Here is a 26,785-nt window from a genome sequence, read left to right as displayed (position 1 = left end):
ATTTTCCAACCAAATTTATATTTAATATTTAATTTTAATTATTCCATTAATGTAGAATTTCTAACTAAATATTTATAGAATAATTAAAATAGCAAAACTCATTTTAATGGAATTAATAACTTATATATATATATATACAATTGAACTAGTAAATTGTTGATAATACAAAATCTCTAACATAATTTAAAATATATAACATACACAAATCTATAAAAATCTAATTGATCAATCTTGGATGTTGGCTTATATCCGATCGACCAATCTATTAGTACTTCCCCAAACATTTTATATTTGCTATACAATATATTGAGCCCTCTTGTGATGCGTGGACTCTCACAACACCAATTGACCAGATCATGAAGGGTATACGGCTGCAGGGTTGTCGGGTTGTGAAGGTAAACACCTAAACCAGATATCAAGTAAATCCTTGCAAATAGCAACTTCTAGATAGAAAGTAAACAAGTAAATCCTTCGAGATAGCAACTTCTAAAATTACTACACCAGATAAGAGCACCTGAATAAGATGAACCACAAAACATGTCACAAAAAACAGCTGACTGGCAATAGGCTGATAAAAGACACCTGAAACTGACTAGGCTATTAAAAGACACCAGGTAATGTATAACATACTATATGTCTAATCTAGATCATCAAATGCATTTAACAAAGCAAGAGTTCTAGAATATTAAAGAGTCTCCATGGATTGCAGATTCAATGGCAAGTGTTGCACTAGTGCTTCTAAGAGCATTAGCAAACACCACCCTTTTTTTTTTTAAATAGGGAAATCTTAAAGTTCCAGCATTTAAAATAGCAAAAGAATGAGATATAATGAAAACTAACATAAAATTAAACTCATTGGTTAATTAGATTAATAACAGAACAAAAAAAAATATTAAACAGTGAGGCTTTAATATTATAGGAGGAGACCAGCCATATATGGGAGTTAACAACAGTTTGGAGAAAACCAACAAAAGTAGAGTTTTCAATGGACTATAAACCACAACATGAGATAACCTTAGCCATTTTACAGAATTAAGAAGTACAAAATATAAGCCACAAACTTAAAACTTATCTCCAAAATTGATTAGATACAAGTAATGTAACCAATATTTGCATCAAAATAATTAGAGAAAGAGGATAAACTTCATTCCATATTAAATTGCAGCAGAACCAAAAGAGGAAAATGAAACACAAAACTTAAATGAGCAACTGTTACCAAAGCCTACAACTGATGCATGATCAAATAATGTTAAAACACATATTTTCAAGTATTTATACTGCCATAAACAGTCTCAACCTCGTTGCTTGAGGTTGCCCTGCTTTCGGAACAGAATACACGAGAGCTTAACAAAACTGAGTTTTGTGACAAGTACCTGAAACTGAATGCCCATGATTTGGATGAAATGTGTTCAACCATTGCAGCCACCATTTTCCTTTTTCACAATAAGGAATGTGCTTGCTCTGTAAGATTATTAGCCACAATACCAGCAAACAAGCTCAATTCAGTTCAAACAGCCTTACAGATACAAAATATGCCCAACAAAGAGTCAAAGACCTAATACAACCACAAGAAAACCATTATACTATATGACTATTTGAAAACCATTATACAAGAGCAGCAAACAAGCTCAATTTAGTTTTTAAAAAATAAAGTATATATATATAATCCAAATGTCGAACTACAATCATTACCCTTTTTCTCATGTTTTCTTTACAGCACAATTTTGTGCCGAAACAGGGTAGCATGTGGATTGGAAGATTACCAAATAATGAAAAGTAGAAGAGAAATTTCAGAGTATTTAAAACACAGAAACAGTGCAAAACCATTAACGATGTCACATGCTACCAGCTCTGCTGGATGGGGATTTAGTAACGGAAGACTTAAATTTGGCTATGTCAACAAGATCGTCGAACAGTTTATCTTCTGGCTTGAAAGACTTGCTAGGTGGCACATATGATGAAGTAGATACCGGGCATGAGTTGTGTATCCCATTATCTCTAACAGAGAGACCATAAAGTCGCTGTTCAAGGTATTGTGACCCTTGCTGCTGACCGTGGCCACAATAACCAGCCATTTGCTGACCATAGAAACCAGAATCAGCTGATATTCTATGGTCTGCTTGCATTGGCTGCAGTTGCGTGACCATATACTGTCCTCCATGACATGGCTGAGGATGTAAACAAATCTGATTTGTTGGAGCAACAAGGTTACTGATTGCTGACAAAGGATTGCTCGTATATACAACAAAAATTTTAAGAATATTGAATTTAGTTTATCCAAAAATAAAAAATTAAAAAAAAAAGAAAGAAACGTATATACAACAAACAATCCGTATACACAGTAATTTAAATTTAAATTTCCAAAATGATAAGTATCCCACAAAACAAGGTTAAAAAATAACAAAATTACAAATAAGTATTTCAAAAATTAAAATTTGAATTTGATTTTAAATATATACCGTGTACATACATTAATTTTTATATCATTTTTTTTCATTACTCTATTCACAGTTAACAATATTCACTGTATTTTTTTTCTCTCAAAAGAAACTTAATTTGCCTCAACAGTCTCAACAAATCTGAGCAATTCAGTGCCATAGTTGTTAAGGTATGAGCTAAATGATATTTAATATATATCATGATTGACATTATAATCTTGCATTGATTAGATTGTTAATTAAAAAATTCATTCATGTGTTTCAACTGGTGAGGTGTTTCAAAGAATTTCAAAAAGGATACAAGGAGTCAGTACACACAAACAGGTTTGAATAAATTTCTATACTATTTCACTAAAACAATATGCATTGAAACCAACTAGGAAATATAGAATTGACATGGATTAATTATCTTCGTTTTCGAATCTGTATAGTTGTTCTTTCTTGGGCTAATGAATTTACAATCTTCTAAATTAGAAATAACATGAACAGAGATAAAAATAAATATTTAAATCTGAATCATATATTTAAACAAAACTAGAAACCAGACTGAGAAAGAAACAAATAAAAACTTACTGATATTTTGATGAAGAAATAACTTGTTATTAATTTAGTGCTTACCCAAGTAAACTGCAGAGGGTTATCATTATAATGATAATGATGACATGATCAAGCCCCAAACCAAGAAGATGATCATATATATATATATATATATAGGAAGATTGAGGAGAATAAGAGCCACATCAGAAAGGGAAAAAAAAGAATCACAATTAGTTTATATATTTGATATAAAATCGTTTTTCGTAATTGAAAATCAAGTGAGTTTATAGATTTATACATATTTACATAAAACTCTACCTTGTCTTCCCTTGCGAGTTTGTCCTTCTCTTCTGCAACTATTATCCCATAGATGAGCCTCATATCTACCTGTCCATCTATGTCTGAAAAAAATTCCAAAACCAAATGTTTAAAATTTAATAACAAGAAAAATAATAAGAGAGAGAGAAAGGGAAAAAAAAAAGTAAGCCTGCATATATATATATGAGAAAATGACCTGGTTACACCACGGTATATAGATGTTCTTTGTCCAAAAGTATCAATGGATTTTCAAGGCACAGCCTCTATTACGGCGGTTGTCGGACTATCAACCCCAGCGGCCGTAGCCACCGCCACTGTCGTTACCGTTCTAGGTTGCTTATTATTATCCGATATAGAAGAACTCTCCCCACCACTCCCAGCCGTAAGACTTGCCTCTTTTTCTTGGGGCTATTTTGATTGAATTCTTCATTAGTTATTGATCCTGGTGCTTGATCAGAAGGATCTTCTAGAAGCTGGACCCCATTTTCATTGATGTCCATTTCTGAAGAAACCGGAATCAAGGCTTTATCAAGACCCTCTTGATCATCCATCGGAGAATGTATGGAGACAGTGGAACCAGGCAACCTTATATGTATTCCAGAAGACACATTCTTAGTAATTTTGCAATCCTTTGAGGTTGTTGCAATAGCATTCAAGTGTAACCCAATTCCAGGTAAGATGCGCCTAGCAGGTGCTTCACCACAATGCCTAATAAAGCCTTGTCGCCTCTCATTAGCAGATGTTTTAGTTTCTAGAATTGTAGAAATAAATTACATGCTCCAAGAAGTGAAGAATCAACACAATAATTAGAGGAAAGAGTAAAAAAATTGTGAAGAAAAAAATCAAACCTTTGCCCATTGAGAGATATAGGTTTCGGTCGTACTCCCCATATTTCGTGCTGCCGTTCTTCGCCGAAGTCGAACAGAGCAGAACGAGCACTGCCTGAGCTGCCGTTCTTCGCCGAAGTCGAACAGAGCAGAACGAGAGGGAGAGACTGAGATCGATTTTAGGTTTAGGGTTGATACATGAGAGGCAGATTTAGGCTGTTTAGAGTTTTTTTTTTTTTTTTTGAGCAGATAATGCGGTTCTTTTGTTTATTTTATGGCATATGACATAGATAATCCCTCTAATGCCCATGTAAACAGTACAACTTCTTTAGACAAAAAAAAAACACCAATTAAGAATTTAATAAAAGTATAAAAATAAACAGATGAACATAATGTCAAAAATTGCAAAATACCCATTTTGTGTAAAAATTTATTACCAGCACAATGTCTACTGACACTAATTTCTCACTAATGTAAAACAAGCTTGTGGTGGAAAACAAAGCTTTGCCATCAAACACTGGATCAAAACTTGAAGACAGACCAGGTTCATTACAAAACAAGCAGCTGCAGGTCATCCACTTTGGCAAACACCTGTCCTCACCACCCATAGCCAAAGGCGTAACAAAAATTGCCCCAAATTGAGCAAAATGATGAACAGAAAAGGAAAGAAATCTGTTGAATTTTTTTTTTTACGCGAGAAATCTGTTGAATTTGATTCACCATAGGATGGAATTAATTCAATACAGTTTTCGCATGAATCACTACACTACCTGCAGATGCTTGGTTTGCTGCACGGTTACTTCCAAAGTTCTTTCGATTTGATTCCCTTGCAATTCTTGTACCAAACTGAATGGCTCTTTTAGGCTGTTTAGAGTTTAATTAGGCAAAAGAATGAGAAGTTGTCGACTAAGAATGCGAGTATGTTGAGCAGTTTAGGGTTGATACAGCTGTATATACTCTTTATTATTATTATTATTATTATTATTATTATTATTATTATTAGCCTACCAAAATTAATTAAATGTAATTTATTTTAAAAAATATTTTTTTAACAAAAAATAAATTGAGTGACATTATTTAAAAAAAATATAATATGCTTTATTTTTAAATGACAAATGTAATTAATTACTAAAAAAATTAGAGTATCATAACTTATAATTTTTAAAAATAGTAGCAATTAAGTATATATATCTGAAATAAAAATTAGTATTATATTCTTTATACTTAGTTGTGTAGCACTTATTTTTGAGTTGAAACTATAAACTATAAATTATCAATTATAAATATAAATATGAATTTATTTGTACACTTCAACAATAAATAAGAAATATTAGATCGTCACTTTAGTTGTGCCAATAAAATTTATACACTATGGTGCCGTTTGGTAACAATTATGTTTTCTAATTTTTAAATTACAAAAATGAGGTAGAATTTTTGTTTTTAAAATTTTGTTTTTGAAAAACAAAAATGTGTTCTATAACCACTTTTGTTTTTTAATTTTAAAAGCTGAAAACAAAAGTGTGTTCTGTAAAATTTATTTTTATTTTGTTTTTTGATTTTATTTAAGTCGGGTGTGGGTCCGGGTCCGGATCGGGTGCTAGGTTCGGTACCAGGGGTAGGGCCGAGTTTGGGTCTGAGTCGGAGTTTAAAACATTGATTAAAAAAATTGTTTAAAAAAATAGTAAAAGTGACTTTTTTGTTTTTAAAATTTTAATTTTCAATTAAAAAAATTGAAAAGTAAAAACACTTTTATAGAATATGTTTTTAAAAAATATTTTGACTTTTCTAATTTTAAAAACTGAAAAGTGATTAAAAAAGTGTTACCAAACGGCACCTATAATTATTAATAACTAAAGAATATTTGATAGGATTTTTTTAATTTTACACTTGAAAATAATTTTTTTTTTTGTATCTTCACATTATTTCACATAGAAACCCTCATAGTAATTGAACAACCTAAATCGCAACAAAAATTCACATATAAACTACCAGAGCAACCCAAACAAAAAAATCATATTATTTATTATTATATTATTTTATATACTTTTTCAAACACAATATAGTATTTATCAAAATTATTAATATTAAATATTTTTTCTTGTAGTATAATTCATCGTGTTTATCGGAAGATAAAATAAAAAATGATAGATAAGAACTGGATTTTTCAAAAGGATAGATTATCGGAGGAGTTTTTCAATGGACTTAAAAATTTTCTCAAATTATCATCCTTTCACTTGAATGATGAAAATAAGATTCGATGTCCATGTGTTTCATGTATGAACTTATACTATTATGACTTGGAGACGATTGAGCGCCATATATTTGTAAGAGGATTTTATACAAAATATGTTTTATGGGAGTTCCACGGGGAAGATATCACAGAAATACACGAGGATGAAGAGAATGCAGAATCAATCGTTGAGGAAGACAACACATTATATGATAGTGATGATGAAGATGATGACGATATGATACCAGTATTAGAGGATTTAGCTAATCAATCTCATAGAAATAGTGATTTTGTGAACCTTGGAGATTCAAATGGCGACAACAATGCAAGGAATTCATTACCTAACTTATTTGCTGAAGCTGAAAAGGAGTTGTACCCCGGATGCACAGTATTCTCGAGCTTAACATTTATTGTTAATCTAATGCACATTAAAGTGATGTGTGATTGGAGTAACAAATCATTTGATCTGTTGTTGGACTTACTTTGGAAAGCATTTCCCAAAGACAATAAGATTCCACGGTCATATTACGAGGCTAAGAAGATGTTGCGTGATCTTGGTTTAAGATATGAAACCATTCATGTATGTAAGGACAGTTGTGCTTTATTTTGGAAAGAGAATGAAAATGCTGAAAGATGTCCTGTATGTGATCATGAACGATACAAATTTCAAGGAACTAAAGGCAAGAAGATCCCATACAAAAAGATGCAATATTTTCCCATAACTCCACGTCTACAACGACTTTTTATGTCTCGCCATACATCAACTGATATGAGGTGGCATAAGGAAGAACGTGTTGATACTGATGGTGAACTTAGACACCCAGCGGATGCAGAAGTCTGGAAGGATTTCGATCGACAATATCCTAATTTTGCAAAAGAAACTAGAAATGTTAGGTTGGGATTTGCAATAGATGGATTCAATCCATTCGGTGATATATCAAACGCACATAGTATGTGGCCAGTGTTGCTAATGCCATATAACATGCCTCCATGGAAATGTATGAAACGAGAATTCGTAATGATGGCATTACTAATTCCAGGACCCAGTGCTCCAGGCAAAGACATAGATGTCTTTTTACGACCTCTAATTGATGAGCTCAAGGAATTATGGGAAAATGGGGTGCGTACTTTTGATATTGTTGACCAAGAATATTTCACAATGCGTGCTGCAGTATTATGGACGATTAATGATTTTCCAGCATATGGTACTGTGTCTGGGTATAGCACTCAAGGGTATAAGGCTTGTCCTGTTTGTGAGGAAGACACATCTTCATTTCGAGTAAGAGGAAAAACATGTTTCATGGGTCATCGTCGATATTTGAGTCTGAACCACCAATGGCGCAATGATAAAGAGTACGATGGCACAATTGAAAGACGTTCGGCTCCAAGAATTTTAACAGGAGATGAAATCTTGGACAAAGTAAAAGGTTTATGGAAATGTAGGCCAGGGAAAAATGATAAGATCATTAAGGAAGATAAGCAACAAATGAAGGATGCATCTTATGAAAACAAAACAAACTGGAGGCGAAAAAGTATTTTGTGGGAGTTAGAATACTGGCCTAAGTTAAAACTAAGACATAATTTGGATGTGATGCATATTGAAAAAAATATATGTGAGAGTGTGGTCGGTACAATATTTAGTATCGATGGGAAGTCTAAGGATACTGAAAAGGCAAGACTTGATTTACAAGACTTAAATATTCTAAGCAAACTACACATGAAAAAGAAAGGGAATAAATGGTTGAAACCAGTAGCATGTTATACACTATCAGCAAAGGAACGACAAGAATTTTGTACGTTCATAAAATCTGTAAAATTTCCTGATGGATATGCAGGAAATATTTCTCGAAATGTTAACATGAAAAATGGAAAATTATTTGGGTTGAAAAGCCATGATTGTCATATCTTACTGCAAAGGTTGTTACCTATTGGTTTAAGGCCATATTTGAATAAAAAGGTGATGGATGCAATTGCTGAGTTATCATTGTTCTTTAGAAAACTATGTGCGAGGACATTAAATGTGAAAGACTTAGATGAATTGGAAGAGGGCATTGTACTTACCTTATGTAAATTGGAAAGTATTTTTCCTCCTGCTTTCTTTGATGTGATGATTCATCTTGCGGTGCATTTGCCATTAGAAGCTAAGTTGGGAGGTCCAGTACAAATGCGATGGATGTATTCAATCGAAAGGTATCATAAATTGTATTTTAGTTAAATTTGTATTATTCGATAATTGTTGAGTACAATATTTTAAAATTATACATTGAAAATATAATAAATTTCAGGGAATTAGGTCATTTAAAGAAATATGTAAAGAACAAAGCTCGACCTGAAGGTTGTATTGCTCAAGGATACATTATTACCGAGGCATTAAATTTTTGTTCCATGTATCTTCGTGGAATAGAGACACGATTTAATCGCCCTGATCGTAATTCTGAAAACCTTGGCGTCAGAAAAGAATCTACCTTGTCTATATTCAACATGCCTACAAGACCATTTGGCAAACAATCATCTTTCACACTAACTCAAGAGGAACGAAACCAAGTTCAATGGTACATTTTGAATAATTGTCCTGAGTTAGACACATACTTAACGTAAGTTAATTTGTTTTTCCTTCCCAAATATTATAATATTTATGTTTTAGCATAAAATTAATATTTCATAGTACTTGTTATGAAAACAGAGAACATAGATTATTCTTACAATCTCAAGGATTTTCCGACATTGACCAAGTACAAAAAAATGAATTTTCAAGATGGTTTGAAAATAAAGTAAGTATAAAATATAAATTAAAATATCTTATAACATAAATTTGTGTTTGCATCATAAAATGACAATATGAAATTTGAAATATTCACAGATAAAAAAAATGAACGAAACAACTTCTGGTCAAGCAGTAGAAGATTTGTATGCAATTGCAGTGCAACCTGATTTGTTGGTTTGTTCATATGATGGTTGTATGGTTAATGGAGTTCGATATCATACAAAAAGTCGAGATGAAAAACGTACAACTCAAAATCATGGTGTTTTGGTTGAAGCAGAATATGAAGGAAAAATGTGTAATTTTTACGGCGTCATTGATGAAATTTGGGAAGTACACTACCTCTATTGGAATACAGTTGTATTGTTCAAATGTTCTTGGTACAATACCAATGGGAATAAAATGTATACTGAGTATCATTTTACTAGTATAAACATTAGCTCAAAATGGTTTGAAGATGAACCATTTGTTCTTGCTAATCAAGTATGTTCAGTCTTTTATTTAGATGATATTAAAAAAAATAAAGATTGGAAAGTAGTGCAGAAAGTGAATCATCGCCACATTTGGGATATACCACCAAAGCCAGATCATGGTGAAGATGATGATGAAGATCCCACTATCATCGGTTCTGAAGCATATCAAGAAGAATTTTCGAATAATATTGATTTAAATTTTGATTCAACAATAAGTAATATCAATCTTATTCGGGATGATATCGAAGATATAGAATGTGATGATGGAGTATTTAGTGATATTCCAATAAATCACAATGATGATACAGAAGAAGAACCGTAACTTGATGATTCTGAAGATATAATATTGAGTGGTAAAACTAATTAGGTATAAAGTGCGTCAATTTTTTATTTTTTTAATTTTTCAATATAAAAATTTGTTACATGCAATACTAATTAATTTTGTATTTTTCAGCTTTACAGTCATGTCAAATAAGAAGTCACGTGAACTTCCATTAAGTCGTACAAGGTCATTTGGTCCAAAGAAGACACATAATAATGATTCAACATCTACAAAATCTCCACCTCCTGTGCCTTGTTCTCCAAATGAAGATTCAACAACACCATCTGATGATGAAATTCAAGAATTGTTAGGTACAACCGTTCATACATGCATGACTTAATTAAGATAATATATACATAAATATAGTTATATCACAAATTATATTGTAATTATGGACAGAATCAAAGAAGAACACTCGTGGCCCTACTCGTGGGGATGGAGTTAGACGTTCATCAAAAAATGATACAAGTAAGAAAATAATTTCTTATAGGAAAGGTGGACTTAGAGTGTATGGGCCAAATGCAACTATATTTGGAAACACTGTTGGTGTAAAAGTACGTCATCATGCTCCACTTCAGTATAGTGGTTGGGCCAAAATTCCTCCAGAAGATAAGAAAGCAGTATATGCTCGCATCATGGTATACATATTTATAGTACAATTTTTATGTACATAAAGCTATAATTTTATAATTCATTTAATAATTATCTTTTTTTTAGGACATCTTTGACATAGATTTTAAAAAAGATCCATACCTCGAAACTATTTGCAATCACTATTGTCAAGAGAGATATAGGGGCTACCGTAACAAATGCCACTATAAATACAAATCTCTTATTGAGGAAGGTAAAAATCCATTAGAAAATCGACCTAAAAAGTTGGTGCTAACAGACGAAGACTGGGAATGGATGTGTAAAAACTGTTTTTCTAATGAAGAATGGAAGGTATCATAATATTTCTTCAATTTGTACACATTTAATACTTTCAAATTCTTAATACTGACATGAAATATGTTATGTAGAAAAAGTCACGTGTGTTCTAAAAATAGAGCAAAAGTTTCTTTTATGCATTCTGGTGGAACAAAATCCTTTATTCAATACTTACATGAAGAGGTAGTATTTTTTTTTCGTATAATAGCATTAAAATATTATTATATTTTAATTTTATTTATTATTTAAATGTATTACAGAAATCAAAACAAAGCATAGGTGATGAAGTACAACAACAAACTATGAAGTGTGGAGAGATCGAAATGTTTCGAAAAACTCATTATACGATTGAGAATGGATGGATCAATGAAATAGCCAATGAAAAATATGTATGTTAACTTTAAAAGTTAATAATTTTATTTAATCGTTTTTGTAAAAGTAATAAATCATTATTTTATTGTTATTGTAGAATGAAATGGTTGAGTTGCGACGAGACAAACTTATTCAATTTGAAGATGGCTTGGTACTAGTAGTTGATGAGGCTGCTATATATAGGCAGGTGTTAGGTGAAGGAAAATACGGTTGGTTACGAGGTTTAGGTCCTACACCTGGAAAAAAGATCTCAGTGGAATTATCATCCAAACATAAAGAGATTGAAGAAGAACGTTTGGACAAATTAGAGAAAATCATTGAAGATCTAAGGAAGGATCAAGATAATAATGTTGCAAGAATCGTTCAAGAGAATATGAAAATATTCTATGAATCACAACAAGGCAGATTATCAGAGGAACGATCATCAGAGTCACCAATCAGAATTCCATCAATGGTTTTATTAGAACATAAATTTACTCTCACATATTTTTTTTTCATGTCTTTAAAATAAATTATAACAATTTTTTTTTTTTTATTCAGGATAAACAAAATAGTTTTTTCACGCAACTGGAGCCAAGTAAAGAAAAAGATCAACCCTCATCTTCACAAAAACCCACTAAATCGTCCTCAAATTTAGAAGAAGTGCGAGATTCTCCAATTAAATTTGAGATTCCTAAGGACACTCCAAAGGGTGTAAAAGCTGCATTACTAGCTGTTCGATTTATAAAAGCTTCACACACTTTTTCCATGGTCATGGACCCAGAAATTTTGGATAATGATGAATATTTACATATTTCACCTATTGATGTAATTCATCTAGGCACTATGAAACGGATTGGAGCTGCTTGCATAGTATTTTACATTAGGTAAAAAATTTATCTTTAAATTACACTTAATGCACTAAATAATATTTTTTCCTTATTAATCTAATTGTAATATTTAGGATCTTACATGAAAAGTTGGTGAAGGCAAATCGAGCACAATATTTTCGTTTCTTTCATCCAATTTTAGCTTTGGATTCATGTCAAGCACAAAATGCAATGACAATGGCGTATCGCATGGAAGGAACGAAGCGGGACAATTTTGGTTGCTTTCTCGTTAATGCGGGTAAGAATTATTTAGTTAACTATTTATGTTATCAATATATTTGACTTACATATAATATCTTACTTTGGTGGTCAACAGAGACCATTGGATGCTAGCAATTATTGATGTATTGCGTGAAACATGTTATTGGCTTGACTCAATTGGATTACCCCCGCCTAATAAAATTAAATCTCTAATGGCAATGTAAGTTAAATAATATTATGGTTTAGTCTAATTTAATTTTTATTTTTTAAATTATTTTAATATTTCTTTTGTTTATTAGGACTTTTGATTACTACAATGCTTCCAGTAATAGGCAGCCAAAAAAGTCTGGCATTACATGGAAATCTATAAAAGTAAGTTGTAAAATAAAATTACATTAATATAACAATATAGTAATTATTCTATAAATTTTAAAATATTTATGTGTTTTTATTTCATAAATATGTGCAGTGTCCTCAACAAATATCGGATTTTGAGTGTGGATATTATGTAATGAGATACATGCGTGAATTTTGCATGAATTCTAGACCTATCAATTGGCTAACCACTCAAGTAAGTTATATATATATATATATTTGGGGTATATACACTATGATAAAATATTTTTCTATTTTATTATAAATACTACTATATGAACTAATACTTACCTTACTCATTGTAGTGGAATGGGAAAAAAACTTATACAAAACAAGAAATTGATGAAATTCGTTTAGAATGGGCTGACCAATTTTTAGAAGAAATTACAGAAGATGGAGTGCTTTAATTGAGTGATCACAATAAAAGAAACATTGTTATTGTGTTATCCAAACCTTTCAGTTTATTAATTTGTTTTAAGGTAGTAAGTGTTTTTTTTTTTTTCCCTAAGATGCTTTTATCTATGTTGGTTTCTTTGAAATTTTTACTGAAGCTTATTAGAGGGTCCATCTAGTATCTTTGTTTCAACAAAATTATATATATCCTATATGACTTATGTAGTTGTTTATTACATTATTTTTCTTTCAATTTTTTATATGGCGTTTATAATTTTTTAAATTTAGTTTATCTTGTTCATTTATTATAAATTTAATTATTTCTTTTTACCTTTCTTTAATATTAGAACAAAATATAATTTATATACATATTGTTTTTTAAGAAAATATAGATTAATTTTTTTAATTTGGAGCACAAGTACAGATTTAATTATGTTTTTATGTTTACTATTCTTACATATATATTATATTATATTCTACATTTATTAATTAGTAATACATATAAAATACTTTAACTAGAAATATTTATTTGCTAGTGTAAAAATATGATATAATTTAGTAGCAATAAATTTATAATTGCAATAAATTCTAATAATATACACAAAATGCATCAACTTTATATTTTACGCCAATATAAAATTTTAGCTACAAAAAATACTAGTAGCTAAAAGTATTCATATGCCACCAAAATTTTTAGTAACAAGCATATTTAGTGTCATTTTGATTAAAACTCATTTTGCTACTAAAATTTAGTTGCAAATTTTTATTTAGTGCTCAAAATGTTAGCTACCAAAGATAATTGTAGCTAAAAATATAAATTTGCTACTAAAATATTTGGTAGGAAACTCATATAGTATTTTTTTATTAGAACTTGCTATAAAATCATTTTGCTACGAAAATTTAGTAACTAATATTAATTAACTGCTACCAACTATATTTGGTAGCTAAAATTTTGTTGCTAAAAAGTTGGTTTCTTGTAGTGATCGTGATATCTTCCCACTTCCATTCAGGTAGGGTTAAAGGCTGCAACAATCCTGCTGGTCTCTGATGTTCAGCCTTAATCTGCTGACATCTCGATACGAATTCTACCAAATTCTTCTTCATATCGCTCCACCAGAAATACGGTTTAAGATCCTGGTACATCTTAGTGGTGTCGAGATGCAGAGAATAAGGGGTAGAATGAGCCTCCTCAAAGATCTCGTTCCCGAGTTCCACACTACTCGGAACACAAACCCTAGCTTTATATAGAAGCATCCCGTTGTCTGACACTGAGAAATCCCTAGCTTGACCAGCCAAAACCTCATCTCTGATTTTCACTAAATCTGGATCAGTCATCTGGGCGGTTTTAATTCTTTCCAACAGATCAGATTGCAGCGTTAAGTTGTGAAGCTGAACCACCACAAACTCAATGCTGGATCTAATCATGTCCTCTGCTAACTGAGGTGAGATCTGAACCATGCTAGCTACCTGCCCGGGACCCTTCCTGCTCAGGGCATCGGCCACTACATTGGCCTTCCCAGGGTGATAGAGAATCTCACAATCGTAATCTTTCACTAATTCCAACCAACGCCTCTGTCTCATATTCAAATATTTCTGAGTAAGAAATATTTGAGACTTTTATGGTCGGTATAGATTTCACACCTTTCTCCGTAAAGGTAATGCCGCCATATTTTTAATGCAAAAACCACCGCGGCCAACTCTAGATCATGAGTCGGGTATCGCTGTTCATAATCCTTTAACTAACGGGAGACATAAGCGATAACCCGATCGGCTTGCATCAGCACACACCCCAGACCCTGTCTGGATGCATCGCAATAAACTACGAACTTCTCCTTGTCCGAGGGCAAAGCTAGCACTGGAGCTGTAATCAACCTCTGTTTCAACTCCTGGAAACTAGCTTCGCACTTATCTGACCAGACAAACTGCTGATTCTTCTTTGTAAGTTCGGTTAAGGGTGTTGAGATCTTAGAAAAGCCTTCCACGAACCTACGATAATACCCGGCTAAACCCAAGAAGCTTCTAATTTCTGTCACTGTCTTCGGTCTTGGCCAATCCCTGACGGATTCTATTTTCCCTGGATCCACCTTGATCCCATCTTTTCTAACAATGTGCCCTAAAAAGGTTTTGAGATAGCCAAAATTCACATTTCTTGAATTTGGCATAAAGCTTGTGTTCCCGAAGCCGTTGCAAAACCATCTGAAGATGTAACTCATGCTCCTCCTCTGATTGAGAGTACACAAGGATGTCGTCGATAAACACAATCACACAGATATAGAGGAAATCCTTGAATACTCTATTCATCAAATCCATAAACACTGCAGGAGCATTGGTTAGGCCAAACGACATAACCAGGAATTCATAATGTCCATACCTAGTATGGAAAGCCGTCTTCGGAATGTCCTCCTCTCGGATTTTCAACTGATGATAACCCGATCGGAGATCAATCTTGGAAAAGATCGTCTTCCCATGAAGTTGATCAAAAAGATCATCGATCCTAGGTAGTGGATATTTATTCTTCACTGTTAGCTTGTTTAATTCTCTGTAATCGATACACATCCTCATCGTTCCATCTTTCTTCTTGACGAACAAAATTGGGGCTCCCCAGGGTGACACAATAGGCCGAATAAACCTTATGTCAAGCAATCCCTGAAGCTGAATTTTGAATTCCTTAAGTTCAGCTGGAGCCATTCTATACGGAGCCTTGGAAACCGGCTCCACTCCTGGTGCCAAATCTATAACGAAATCAATCTCCTGATGAGGTGGTAAACCTGGAAGTTCTTCGGGAAAAACATCTAGAAATTCCCGAACCACCTTGATGTCCTCTGGCCAAATGGTATCTGGCCAAGTGGTGTCCATCACCACGGCCAGAAACCCTAAACAACTGCCATGCAATAACTCCCTAGCTGACATGGCCGAAATCACCGGGATCCAAGATCCCCGAACTGAACCAACAAACACAAATGGTTCTTCACTTTTCGGTTGGAAGATCACCAACTTCCTCTTGCAATCAATACTGGCTGAGTACTTAGATAGGAAATCCATTCCTAAAATAATATCGAAATCTACTAGGCTCATCTCTATCAAGTCATCACTTAACTCTCTATCATCTATGCTGGTCGGCATAGACCTAATCCACCTTTTGGAGATAACTAACTCTCCGCCAAGTAATAGGGTTCCAAACCCTGCTTCATACCTATCCCACGGTCTATCCAATTTACTAAAGATTCTTGCTGCCACATAAGAATGTGTGGCCCCAGAATCATACAACACTGAGTAAAAAGAGTTGTTAACTCAGAGTTGACCTGTCACCACTGAAGGGCTGGCCTCTACATCGGCCTGCGTGATGGCGAACACCCTAGCTGGAGTGGGTCTCGCCGGAGCCCTTGGTGCCTCTATTCTGAGCTAGGGACAATCCCTCTTGTGATGTCCGGGCATGCCACAACGAAAGTATCCCTGACCTTAGCACTCACCCAGATGATGCCTCTTACAAATGGGACACTCCGCGTAGGAATAATGAGTCTCAACACTACCCCGACGACAGCCTTGATTCTGGTTCCCCCTTAACCTCTTGTTCTGCCCCGAGCCACTGGATGCAATGGATGATTTCCTCTTCTGGTCCATGGCCGAACCACTACCTCCCCTGCTGAAACCTGATGCAGGAGGGGTAGGAGCCCCGCCACTCACTGGAGTCCTAACTGACTCCAACATACATCCAACTGCGCCCTCAGCTCGCAGTGCTTTCTCCACCATCTCGGCATAGGTGGTCTTGTCGTCGCTAGTGATCATAAGGTCATACTTGACCTTCACATTAAGTCCATCAAGATATTTTTCTTTCTTACTGAAATCGGTTGGCACGATTCCCGAGGCCAGCCTCGCCAACCGATCAAACTGAGTTGTGTACTCGGTCACACTCATAAAATTCAATATCCCCGTAATAACTGTTAGCCACTGCTCGGCTTCCATGACGTCCGGACCTTCGAGAAAAACTGGAGGTGTCTGCTCGCGGAATCTTTCATACGGGGGTTCCATTCTGTTTGCCGCTACTACTATCTCGGCCTGAGCAGTAGGGGCGGGTGCCACAAGAACTTCTAGAACAGGCACTGCAGGAGCACCATGCTGCCTCAATCTCTGAATCGCATTATCTTGCTCCTCTATTTTGGCTTGCATTTCAGCAAACCTAACTTTCCAATTCTGAGCTTCCTGATTGGCTTGGGCAGCCTGTGGCGGGTTAACATCACCCCGACCACGAGCCCTGCCCCTTGGACCTCTACCTCGACCCCTAACATTTTTGGGAAACTGAGCTCCTTGACCCTGATTTGACCCGACTGAGTTGCCCTGATTCCTGGTATTTTGTCTGGCGTCCATCTAGTCTGAACAGCCTCGAAACCCCGAGTTGGCACATCAGGTCATGATCAACGAGAGCTTACTAATGCCGCTTAATTTGGAAATTAAAAACATGCGCCTATTCTACTATCACGCTACTAACATGCTTCCTATCAGGCTTTTATTATTTCATAATAAGTAAATAAGCTACTAAAGCAATAAAAGCTTACTGAACCGTAGAACGAGCTAACTGCTGATGATGATTGTACATGTCGTGACGATCTTCGAAAGACAACCTGGCGGCTCTGATACCAAATTGTAACACCCTAACTAGCATAGGCAAATTACGTGATTTTTAAACATACTGTGCAGCTCGTTGCTAATCAACGAGGTTCACGGAAATCGTGATTAATTAAAATTTTTGCTTTTTAATTAAACTTATAAAATATTTACCCAAAAATACTCAGGATCCCGATTACAAAACACTTTACAAAAGTTTACTGTCTAATATAAAATACTTATCGCCTAACGACTAATTACAAAAGCGCTGCTGTCTCGAGGATCGTACTCTCCAGGCCTAACCGCCCCGACATGTACAATATTCATAGGCTCGTCCTCACGGTTCCACAGCTTTGGCCTTGCCCTCACCTACACATGAACATAGCACTGTGAGTCGATAGAATCAGTAAGAAAAGCATAATCAAATATCATACATAAATCCCGAGTTATGATCAGACGCCCATACCCCTGACCATAACCCTAACTGCCATGTCCCACACGATACTGAGTCCTCAAGGTTCATAAGACGGTACTATTGACAAGTAACAACCTATACTCGGTACACTGGTCATACTCTAGCTGCTAGTCATACTCTAGCCTGTACCGATGTGTTACAAGATGTCGGCTATACTCGCATACATCGGTCATACTCCAGCTGCTAGTCATACTCTAGCCTGTACTGATGTGATACGTCAAATAGTACAGAACCACAAACCCTAGTATGAGCCTATACTCGGTACACTGGTCATACTCCAGCTGCTAGTCATACTCTAGCCTGTACCGATGTGATACAGTGTCAGCCTATACTCGGTACACTGGTCATACTCCAACTGCTAGTCATACTCTAGCCTGTACCGATGTGACACAGTCGGATGGTTCGAAGCCAACATACATATCTAATGTAATCTAACAGGCTTCCTACATGCACGCTAAACATGTAATACATATGCATACTGTTATACTAATCTTACCTGGATTCCGAATTCAGGTGTGCCGGTCAACCTGAGTGGAACTAACTGCACGGCGATTTACAGGCTCCAAAACCATAACAATCACAACACTGATAAGTGATACGCTAAATCACTTCCCGGGGACTTAAACTAGAAACTAAAAGTTTCCCTATCGATAAAAAGCATGGCAATACCCCAAATAACATAAAAACGAGAAAATCTAGGGTTCCTAAAAATCTCCCAACCGGCAGACCGGTTGCCCAACCGAAATTCTTGTTCTGGGAATTTCAGAACCCCATCCAGAATTCTGGATGCAAAACCTTAATTCCGGTTCCTCGTAGACTTTAATAAAAAATTCATAACTCAATCAAATCGAACCCAAAGCATATCAAATCTTCCAGACCTGTTCTAGATACCCCTAAGAACAAATCCAAAGCATAAAAACCGAGCTTCAACCACAGAAACTCATTTCAACATTGGAGGTTCAAGATTGAGTTCAAAAACTCAAAAGTTGACAAACTCTCCAAACAGCCACTAAAACAAGTATAACTCAACCTATTTCAACATAATAAAACTCCAGAAAACACCTTTAAACAGCAGTAACAACTACAGCAACAAACTTCATCACTTTTCTTTGAAAACTATAATTTTGAGCTAAAAACTACCAAGCTTGAATCAAAGCAAACAACATGCATCAAACTAGCTCTAATCTACTCAAAATTACAAGATTAAACCTTTGAAACAACAACAAAATCACAGCAACAAAATCAACCTAAACTAAGCATGCAAACCATCAAATTCTTCCAAAATTCCAAGAAAACAAAGAAAAGAAGCTAGAACAAGGTTTACCTCTACTAGAATTACTTTAAACTTGCTGGAAAACACTTGAATCACAAATGAAAATCCACCTCCTTGCTGCCCAAGGAGGGCCGAATAGAGAGGAAAAGAGAGAGAGCTTTTTCACAATTTTCTAACTTTTTGAAACTTTGAAAAATGAAAATAATGAGTTTTAATTACTCACATCAGCTAATAAAACATAATATAACATCCAATTTCCACTTACTAAGTCCACTAAAGGACAAAACATAAATGGGGCAAAATGACCATTTTGCCCCTCCTCACTTAAAATAACTTAAAGGGCACGGGTATTTTTGGGAAATTCTAAATTCCCGACCACTCCCGACATTCCCAATGTCTAATAAACCGTCCCAATATGCCAACATACTAAGTTGTGATTTTACTGAGCCAAACACCGAGTTTTATGTTACCGGGCACCGGAAACGCAAAATTATGAAAATCACTATATGACATAAAATGCATTTCAGAATTCAATAATAAGAGCATAAATAATTATTTAAATATCTATAAATAATTTTCCATAATCAAAAATGATTAACCGCTAATTTCCAAATTAAACTAAGCGGTCTTTACAGCTTGTAAGACTTAGTTAATTGATTTTGATTAATCAATTATAATTCTAAAGTTAGACTATGTCTACTTTATGAATTTTCACTAAGCAAGGGCGAAATTGTAAATAAAAGAGATTCTAGGTTTATTTATTAATTAAGATATTTTATATGTCTAAATTAATAAATATATTAAATGACAATATTATTTAATAATTATTCTTAAGTTATTAAATAATTAGAATTGGCATTTAAATGGTTAAATTGGAAAATTGGCATTTTTGAGAAAATAGGAATGAGAAATAACAAAATGGGAAAGTTGCAAAGTGAGGCCTAATTTCCTTATATGGGCCGCCCACTATTCATAGGCTTTTACCATTTAATTTTTCTATTATTTAAATGCCACACAATTCTAACCTAAACCTAGAGGGCATTCTATAAATAGAAAGTAATGGCTTCAGGAAACAACATACAATTGCATCTCATTCTTTTCTGAGAGAATTCCTGAGCCTCCACTTTCCTCTCTCTTTTCTTCTCTTCTTAATTTTGAAATTCCTTGAGTGAATGAGTAGTGCCCACACACATCAAGTGGTACGTCAATCATAGTATGTAAGACTGTGGAAAATCAGCATCAAAGAAGGAGAGAAAGAGATCTAGGTTCAGATCTTGATTATGCTCTGCTACAGAAAGGAATCAAGGGCTAGAGATCTGAATGGAAGGAGTCATTATATTCTGATGCACCCAATGTAAGGTTTTCTTAAACTCTTATGTGTTTATTTCATTGTTTTAGAATTCATATTAGGATGTTAATAAAACATACTTGGTAGTAAATCTAGATCCTGGTAAAATATTTCCATCAAGTTTTCCATGCAGTACGATGTGCCCATAAAGCATTAGTTAGTCTCAGGGACGAATCTTTTATAGTTGGGTTTACCGTTTTTTTTTCTAGGATGTGCTTTATTTGACCACTTGTTTGAGGATGATATGGTGTACTGACTTTGTGTGTAATGTCATAATTTTTCATGAGATGTTCAAATGGCTTATTACAAAAATGTGTACCTTCAACACTAATGATAGCTCGTGGTGTGCCAAAACAGAAAAAAATATTTTCTTACAAGAAATGAATCGCCACTTTGTGGTCGTTTGTGTGATATGCGATAGTTTCGACCCATTTTGAAACATAATCAATCCCAACAAGAATATAAAAATTTCCAAACGAGTTAGGAAAAGGTCCCACAAAATCAATATCGCAAACATCAATACATCAACAATAAGAATAGGGTTTAAAGGCATGTTTCTTATGGACGAACTTCCTAACTTTTCACAACGTTCACAGGTCTTACAGTATGCATATGTATCACGAAAAATTATGGGCCAATAAAAACAACATTGTAAATTTTTTGCAGCAGTATGCATATGCAACGTTTGATCACAAATTGGGATACATATACGTACTATTTGATCACGGCAATATTTAAACAAGTATGGATCATCCTAGATAAAAAATTTCACCTCAGAATAAAATTTATTTTTACGTTGTTTAGACTAATGAGATTGTATTTCACAAGTAACAAGATTATTCACAATGTCAGCATACCAAGGCAGAGAAGAAACATACATCAATTGTTCATCAGGAAAACTTTTGGTGATAGGGGTAGGCTCTTTACTAGTTTCAATAACTAGCCTAGATAAGTGATCATCAACAACGTTTTTCAAACCGCTTTTTATCACGAATTTCTAGATCAAACTCTTGTAAAAGAAGTATCCAACGGATTAAACATGATTTTGCCTCTTTCTTTGATAAGAGATATCTTAACGCAACATGATCAGAATAAATAATTATTTTAGATCCTAGCAGATAAGACCTAAACTTTTCTAAGGCAAAGACTACAGCTAGAAATTCTTTCTTAGTTTTGGAATAATTTAATTGAGCATCATTCAGAGTTTTGCTAAAGTAGGAAATAACATGTGGTATTTTATCAATTCTTTGCCCTAAGACAGCTCTTATAGAATAATTAGAAGCATCACACAATATTATTTCAAAAGGAAGGTTCCAATCAGGAGGTCAAATAATGGGTGCAGTAGTTAGCATAGTTTTTAATTTCTTAAAAGAAATATGACAATAAAGATCAAAAACAAATGTATTATCTTTTCCAAGTAAATGGCAAAGAGGCCATGAAATTTTGCTAAAGTCTTTTATGAATCTCCTGAAGAAACTGGCATGACCGAAGAATGATCTAACTTCTTTCACAATCTTAGGTGGTGGGAGTTTTGAAATAAGATCAACTTTAGCTTTGTCAACTTCGATTTCCTCAGATGAAATCATGTCCAAAGACAATTCCACGTTTTACCATAAAATGACATTTTTCCCAATTTAGCACTAAACTAATTTCTTTACAACGAATCAAGATAAGAGACAGGTGGTGTAAACATTCATCAAAAGAAGATCCATAAATAGAAAAATCATCCATAAAGATTCCAAAAAATGTTCAACCATATCAGAAAAAATTGCAATCATACACCTTTGAAATGTGGTAGGTTCATTGCATAAGCCAAAAGACTTGTGTCAATAAGCAAAAGCTCCATAAGTACATATATAAGTGGTCTTCTTAATCCTCAGGTGCTATTGGGATTTGGTTGTATCCCGAATAACCATCAAGAAAATAGTAGTACTTGTGACCAACTAATCTTTCAAGCATTTGGTCAATGAAGGGTAATACCTCAGAAAATAATATGGCATTTAATTGAGCATATTTTATTAAATATGTAATTATCATGACAAAGAAGTAAGATTATGATTTTACTTAGGCTAATTAGTGAGAATTAATAAATGATTAAATAAAGCATAATTTATTAATTACAGAGATTTTATTGCACTATGTGGGTATCGTAGATATCATTTTTAAATAAAATGTTTTCGGGCCTGGCAACCATGGGAGCTCGACGGAGTGGTCAGAGATGCCACGACAATATAAGATGAATAAAATTTGAGTTATTCTGGACTAGTTTAGAATTTTAGGTTATCAGTTTGGTGGATTAGTTAAATTACATAAATACTCCTAAGTATATAATAATTTAAGTTTTGAGAGGAGGGGTAGAATGGTCATTATGAAAGGTTAATTCTTTTTGTCATTTAGGCTAAAATCTAGATTATAATAAAGGTTATATGCTGATTATTTACGAAATGAGAAGGACAACCTAGAAAGTTGAGAAAAATCAAAATAGCCTATTTTCTTCTTCTTCCTTCCTTCGAACCCAAGGGAGCAGCAGACCAAGGGATTTTTCTCCTTTAAATTCAGTCAATTTCAGTTGTTCTTGCAAGAGCTTGTCGCTGTCCAAGCATTGAGGTGAGTTATCCTTGTGTTGGTTTAGATTTTTTTTCAAGTTTAAGTTAGTTTTTGTATGGGTTTTGTGATTTTGAGGCTGTGATACTAAATTGAGTTTAAATTATGTTTATTGATCCGATTTAGGGGTTGCTTGAGTTTAGATTAGGTGTTTTAATGGCTGTTATGTGTGGAGTTGGAAAAAAATTCGATTTTAGGATCCAATTTAGGTTCAAACATGGTAAATTGTGAAATTTGAAGAAATATTGTGAAATGGTGCTTTAGATAGATTGTGTTAATGATATTATAATGTTCTAGAAGATTTCAGCAGGTTTGGTGGAGCTTAGATTGGGTTTCGGGGTGAAAAACCAGATTTCCCCATGGCTACCTAGAAAAGCAGTCGACCAGTTTTGTAGACTAGTTGTCTAGCAGGGGGAAATCTCAGGTTTTCTCCTCGTGATTTTGGTTTGGGGAATTTTCCAAAGTTTAATTTAGGGCATTTTTAGGGGTATTTGAGTTAGTTTGAACCATTGGGAAATAAGGTTTGTCTGGTTACGGGAATTAGGGTTTATTCTTGGAAATTTGATTAAGGTATTTATCGAATTTTGTTGTCGTGACATAGGACTAGGATCGTCAAGCCTTGTTTACACTCAGGTCTGCCCGAACGCCTGATTTCTGGACTTAGGTAAGAAAAGTGTTATGCATCATTTATGGTTAAACAATTTTGATTGTTATAGTGTCAATTATGATCGATATCTCGATATGTGTTTGTTGTGGCTCCATTATGATCGAGGGTTGGAAACAGTGATTACCGTTATGAGTAATTACTCTTCAAACTACAGATAGGTTTATTACTTATTGTTCTCTGTATCAGGCAACAAAAGTGACATATATAGCTCGTGGATAACGAGTTGTAAGGGTGCTTTATGAAGCATTGAGTTTGTGTGATTATAATGATGTGAAATTGTATAGGCATATTAATATGTTACGTGTTATGATTGCGTACATCTTGTCATAGTGTGATTACTTGGATTTTATATTGATTTTTGATTTAGTCACTTTTCTTGTTGAGTCTCTGTGACTCGCGGGTGCTTAATAGTACAAGTAAAGGTAAGGGCAAAGTTGAGCAACCATGAGTTTAATGTCTTTGCAGCAATGTACATATCAGCCGCGATGCCATGGCTCTAGTGGACAGGATTTCCCTTCTTGAATGTATTTTGAAGGGTGAACTCTTTTCGTAAAGTCACTTTTGGAAAAGATTGTAAATATTTTAAAAACAGGAGGTCCCCGTAAATATTATTAGTTATCTTTTATAAAGGTGTGTGTTTGTTTAACTACAAATTTTTAACTACCCACACTTTTCGTATAATTAAAAAATAATAAAAAAATTGTGCAAACCACATACGTGGCCTCCCTATGGAACAGGGCGTTATAACATGGTATCAGAGCAGCCAAGGTTTAAAAATCCTAAAGACTTATAGCAATTATTTAATGAAATGTTAAATTCTTCTCCTTTCGCCCTTGTGTGAGAGTTAGGGGGCCGTTAGTAGTGCGTACGACATACTGCACCCAACCCTCCCTCACATGAACAACCCCAATTGTGAAGGCCCATTTACATTATTTAAATAATTGTATTAGGCTAATTATACTAGTTTAACCTAATTAAAATTGAATTAGCAACATAATTAATTTTTAAATAAATAGAATTAATTTTTCATTGGATTATTTCAAAATTAATTTAGAAAAATACACTTAGTTTAATGAAAAGATTCTAGATAGTGATTTCTAGTAACTAATTTATATTTTCTAATATTTAATTATGTAGAAAAATATGTTTAAGTTAAAAATTAATTTGTTAATTAATTTTAGACCAACTTAAATTAGAATATTTAAATAAATTTAATTAAATAGAAAATTATATTTAAGCTTGAATTTTTTTTAACTTTAGATCAACTTAAATTAGAATAATTATATTCTAATTAATCATTTCCCACATAAATTTCGAAATACATTTTAAAAGTAGATATTTTGACATTTTTTTTATTTTAAAAAAAAATAGATTAAGTTAAAAATTAATTTTAGATCAACTTCAATCAAGTAATTTTTTATTATTGATTTATTAAAATTAATAGACTAAAATATATTATATTTTAATTAGAAAATTAGTAATTAGTTTATGAATTATCTAGATAGATATTTTTTAGGTAGACTTTTGGTATTTTTCTAGATATATTTTATTAAATAGAAAATTAATATTTAAGTTGATTTTATTCAAGACACTTAAATATTTGATATTTTTCTTAAGAAATTTAATTAAATAGGAAAATTTAATTTATGTTGAAAATTAATTTATTTAATTTTAGACCAACATAAATTAGAATAATTTTTTTTTTGTTTTTATTTTATTTTATTTAAAGTGATTTCGGAAATGTATTTTTATACATTGGATTTCGAATTTAATTATATAGTTATAGAAAATTAAATGTGAGTTGAAAATTAATTTTTTAATTAATTTTGGATCAACTTAAATTAAGTAATTTTCATAATATTTATTGGAAAATTAATACTAAGGATGTAAAATATTTTTTTTTCAGATCTTCCTAGGTGTTGACTTCGCTTTTAGCCAACGACAATGAGTCTATTTTATAAGCGATAAACGATATGTAGTAACAGATATGTGATAAAGAAATAATAAGACACAAGAATTTTATAGAGGTTCAGCCCCGACCAGTTCGGTAATAGCCTAATCCTCATTATTTGAATTGACTTAAGATCAATGAAGAAGATTCCTTTTCTTATAGCTCTTACAACAGTATCTTTGAATATATAATTCTTAGATAATAGTATCGTCTTAGCTTAATTGCTTTTCGACCGATCCCTTGCCCAGTGAATATGCATCACTATTTATAGGGCAAGGAAGCTTGAGGAGGAAGAGTTTCCTCTCTCGTTACAATGCGTATAAACATAAAGACCGTGGGATCAATGCTGAAGGCAATGATCGTGCGATTGAGGCTGAATACACTGATAGTGGGATTGTGTGTATGCCGTATCCACGTAAATTGATCCCTGAGTTATAGGGATTGAGCTGATGACTCATGATGCGAAAACTGAATTCGCTAAGTGTTGATTGCCCTGCGCGGGTCGCTGGATATCTTACTCTGGGCATGCCAGCGACGCATCCTGCTCGGCCTGTCTTCCTGAGCAGATGTTCCAAGTGGACTCCACGTGTCACCATTCCCGTGATGCCACGTCAGAGTCAAATTTGGGATAACATATGCCCCCCAAGTCTGTACGGGACTTTCGAAGTTGCGTGTAGACTTCATCCGAGCTGATTCTACCTTTGGATGGGGACACGTGTCGACCGTGACCGCTCGAGACTCAATGTGAAGCTGACTGGGCGTCCCTTCAGTTTTCGGCTAATAAATGCTCTAAAAGTTAATGTTTCGAAATCCGACTTTCTC

The 26,785-nt window shown here is 33.7% G+C and overlaps 2 protein-coding genes and 1 long non-coding RNA gene across 3 annotated transcripts; 1 reads left to right on the top strand and 2 right to left on the bottom strand.

The window, feature by feature from the left end:
- Window positions 1-219: 219 nt before the first annotated feature.
- Window positions 220-4,051, bottom strand: LOC115706629 (TOM1-like protein 9). The gene is made up of 5 exons (XM_061108717.1): window positions 3,490-4,051; window positions 3,294-3,376; window positions 3,012-3,065; window positions 1,374-2,186; window positions 220-514 (listed from the first exon to the last, which is right to left on the bottom strand). The coding sequence occupies exons 2-4, from the start codon at window positions 3,354-3,356 to the stop codon at window positions 1,836-1,838; spliced, it is 468 nt and encodes a 155-aa protein (XP_060964700.1). The 5' UTR covers window positions 3,357-3,376; window positions 3,490-4,051; the 3' UTR covers window positions 220-514; window positions 1,374-1,835.
- Window positions 4,052-4,461: 410 nt separating this feature from the next.
- On the bottom strand, window positions 4,462-5,035 carry LOC115706672 (uncharacterized). Its single transcript, XR_004009619.2, has 2 exons — window positions 4,891-5,035; window positions 4,462-4,711 (listed from the first exon to the last, which is right to left on the bottom strand). It is a non-coding gene; the product is annotated as an uncharacterized LOC115706672 (long non-coding RNA).
- Window positions 5,036-6,261: 1,226 nt separating this feature from the next.
- On the top strand, window positions 6,262-10,246 carry LOC115704133 (uncharacterized). The gene is made up of 5 exons (XM_061111759.1): window positions 6,262-8,540; window positions 8,636-8,944; window positions 9,034-9,121; window positions 9,211-9,902; window positions 10,039-10,246. The coding sequence occupies exons 1-5, from the start codon at window positions 6,262-6,264 to the stop codon at window positions 10,244-10,246; spliced, it is 3,576 nt and encodes a 1,191-aa protein (XP_060967742.1).
- Window positions 10,247-26,785: the final 16,539 nt, after the last annotated feature.

This window comes from Cannabis sativa, chromosome 1 (assembly GCF_029168945.1).
Source record: "Cannabis sativa cultivar Pink pepper isolate KNU-18-1 chromosome 1, ASM2916894v1, whole genome shotgun sequence".
Lineage (NCBI taxonomy): Eukaryota > Viridiplantae > Streptophyta > Magnoliopsida > Rosales > Cannabaceae > Cannabis > Cannabis sativa.
Note: the sequence above shows the minus strand (reverse complement) of the source record. Positions and strands in the feature narration are given on the sequence as shown.

Coding starts and splice junctions, on each gene's coding strand:
- LOC115704133 (XM_061111759.1), top strand. CDS start 6,262: ATGATAGATAAGAACTGGATTTTTCAAAAGGATAGATTATCGGAGGAG. Junction 8,541..8,635: donor TGGATGTATTCAATCGAAAG/GTATCATAAATT, acceptor AATAAATTTCAG/GGAATTAGGTCATTTAAAGA. Junction 9,903..10,038: donor GATGATACAGAAGAAGAACC/GTAACTTGATGA, acceptor TGTATTTTTCAG/CTTTACAGTCATGTCAAATA.
- LOC115706629 (XM_061108717.1), bottom strand. CDS start 3,356: ATGAGGCTCATCTATGGGATAATAGTTGCAGAAGAGAAGGACAAACTC. Junction 3,066..3,293: donor AACTCGCAAGGGAAGACAAG/GTAGAGTTTTAT, acceptor AACCCTCTGCAG/TTTACTTGGGTAAGCACTAA. Junction 2,187..3,011: donor ATTTCTTCATCAAAATATCA/GTAAGTTTTTAT, acceptor CCAACAAATCAG/ATTTGTTTACATCCTCAGCC.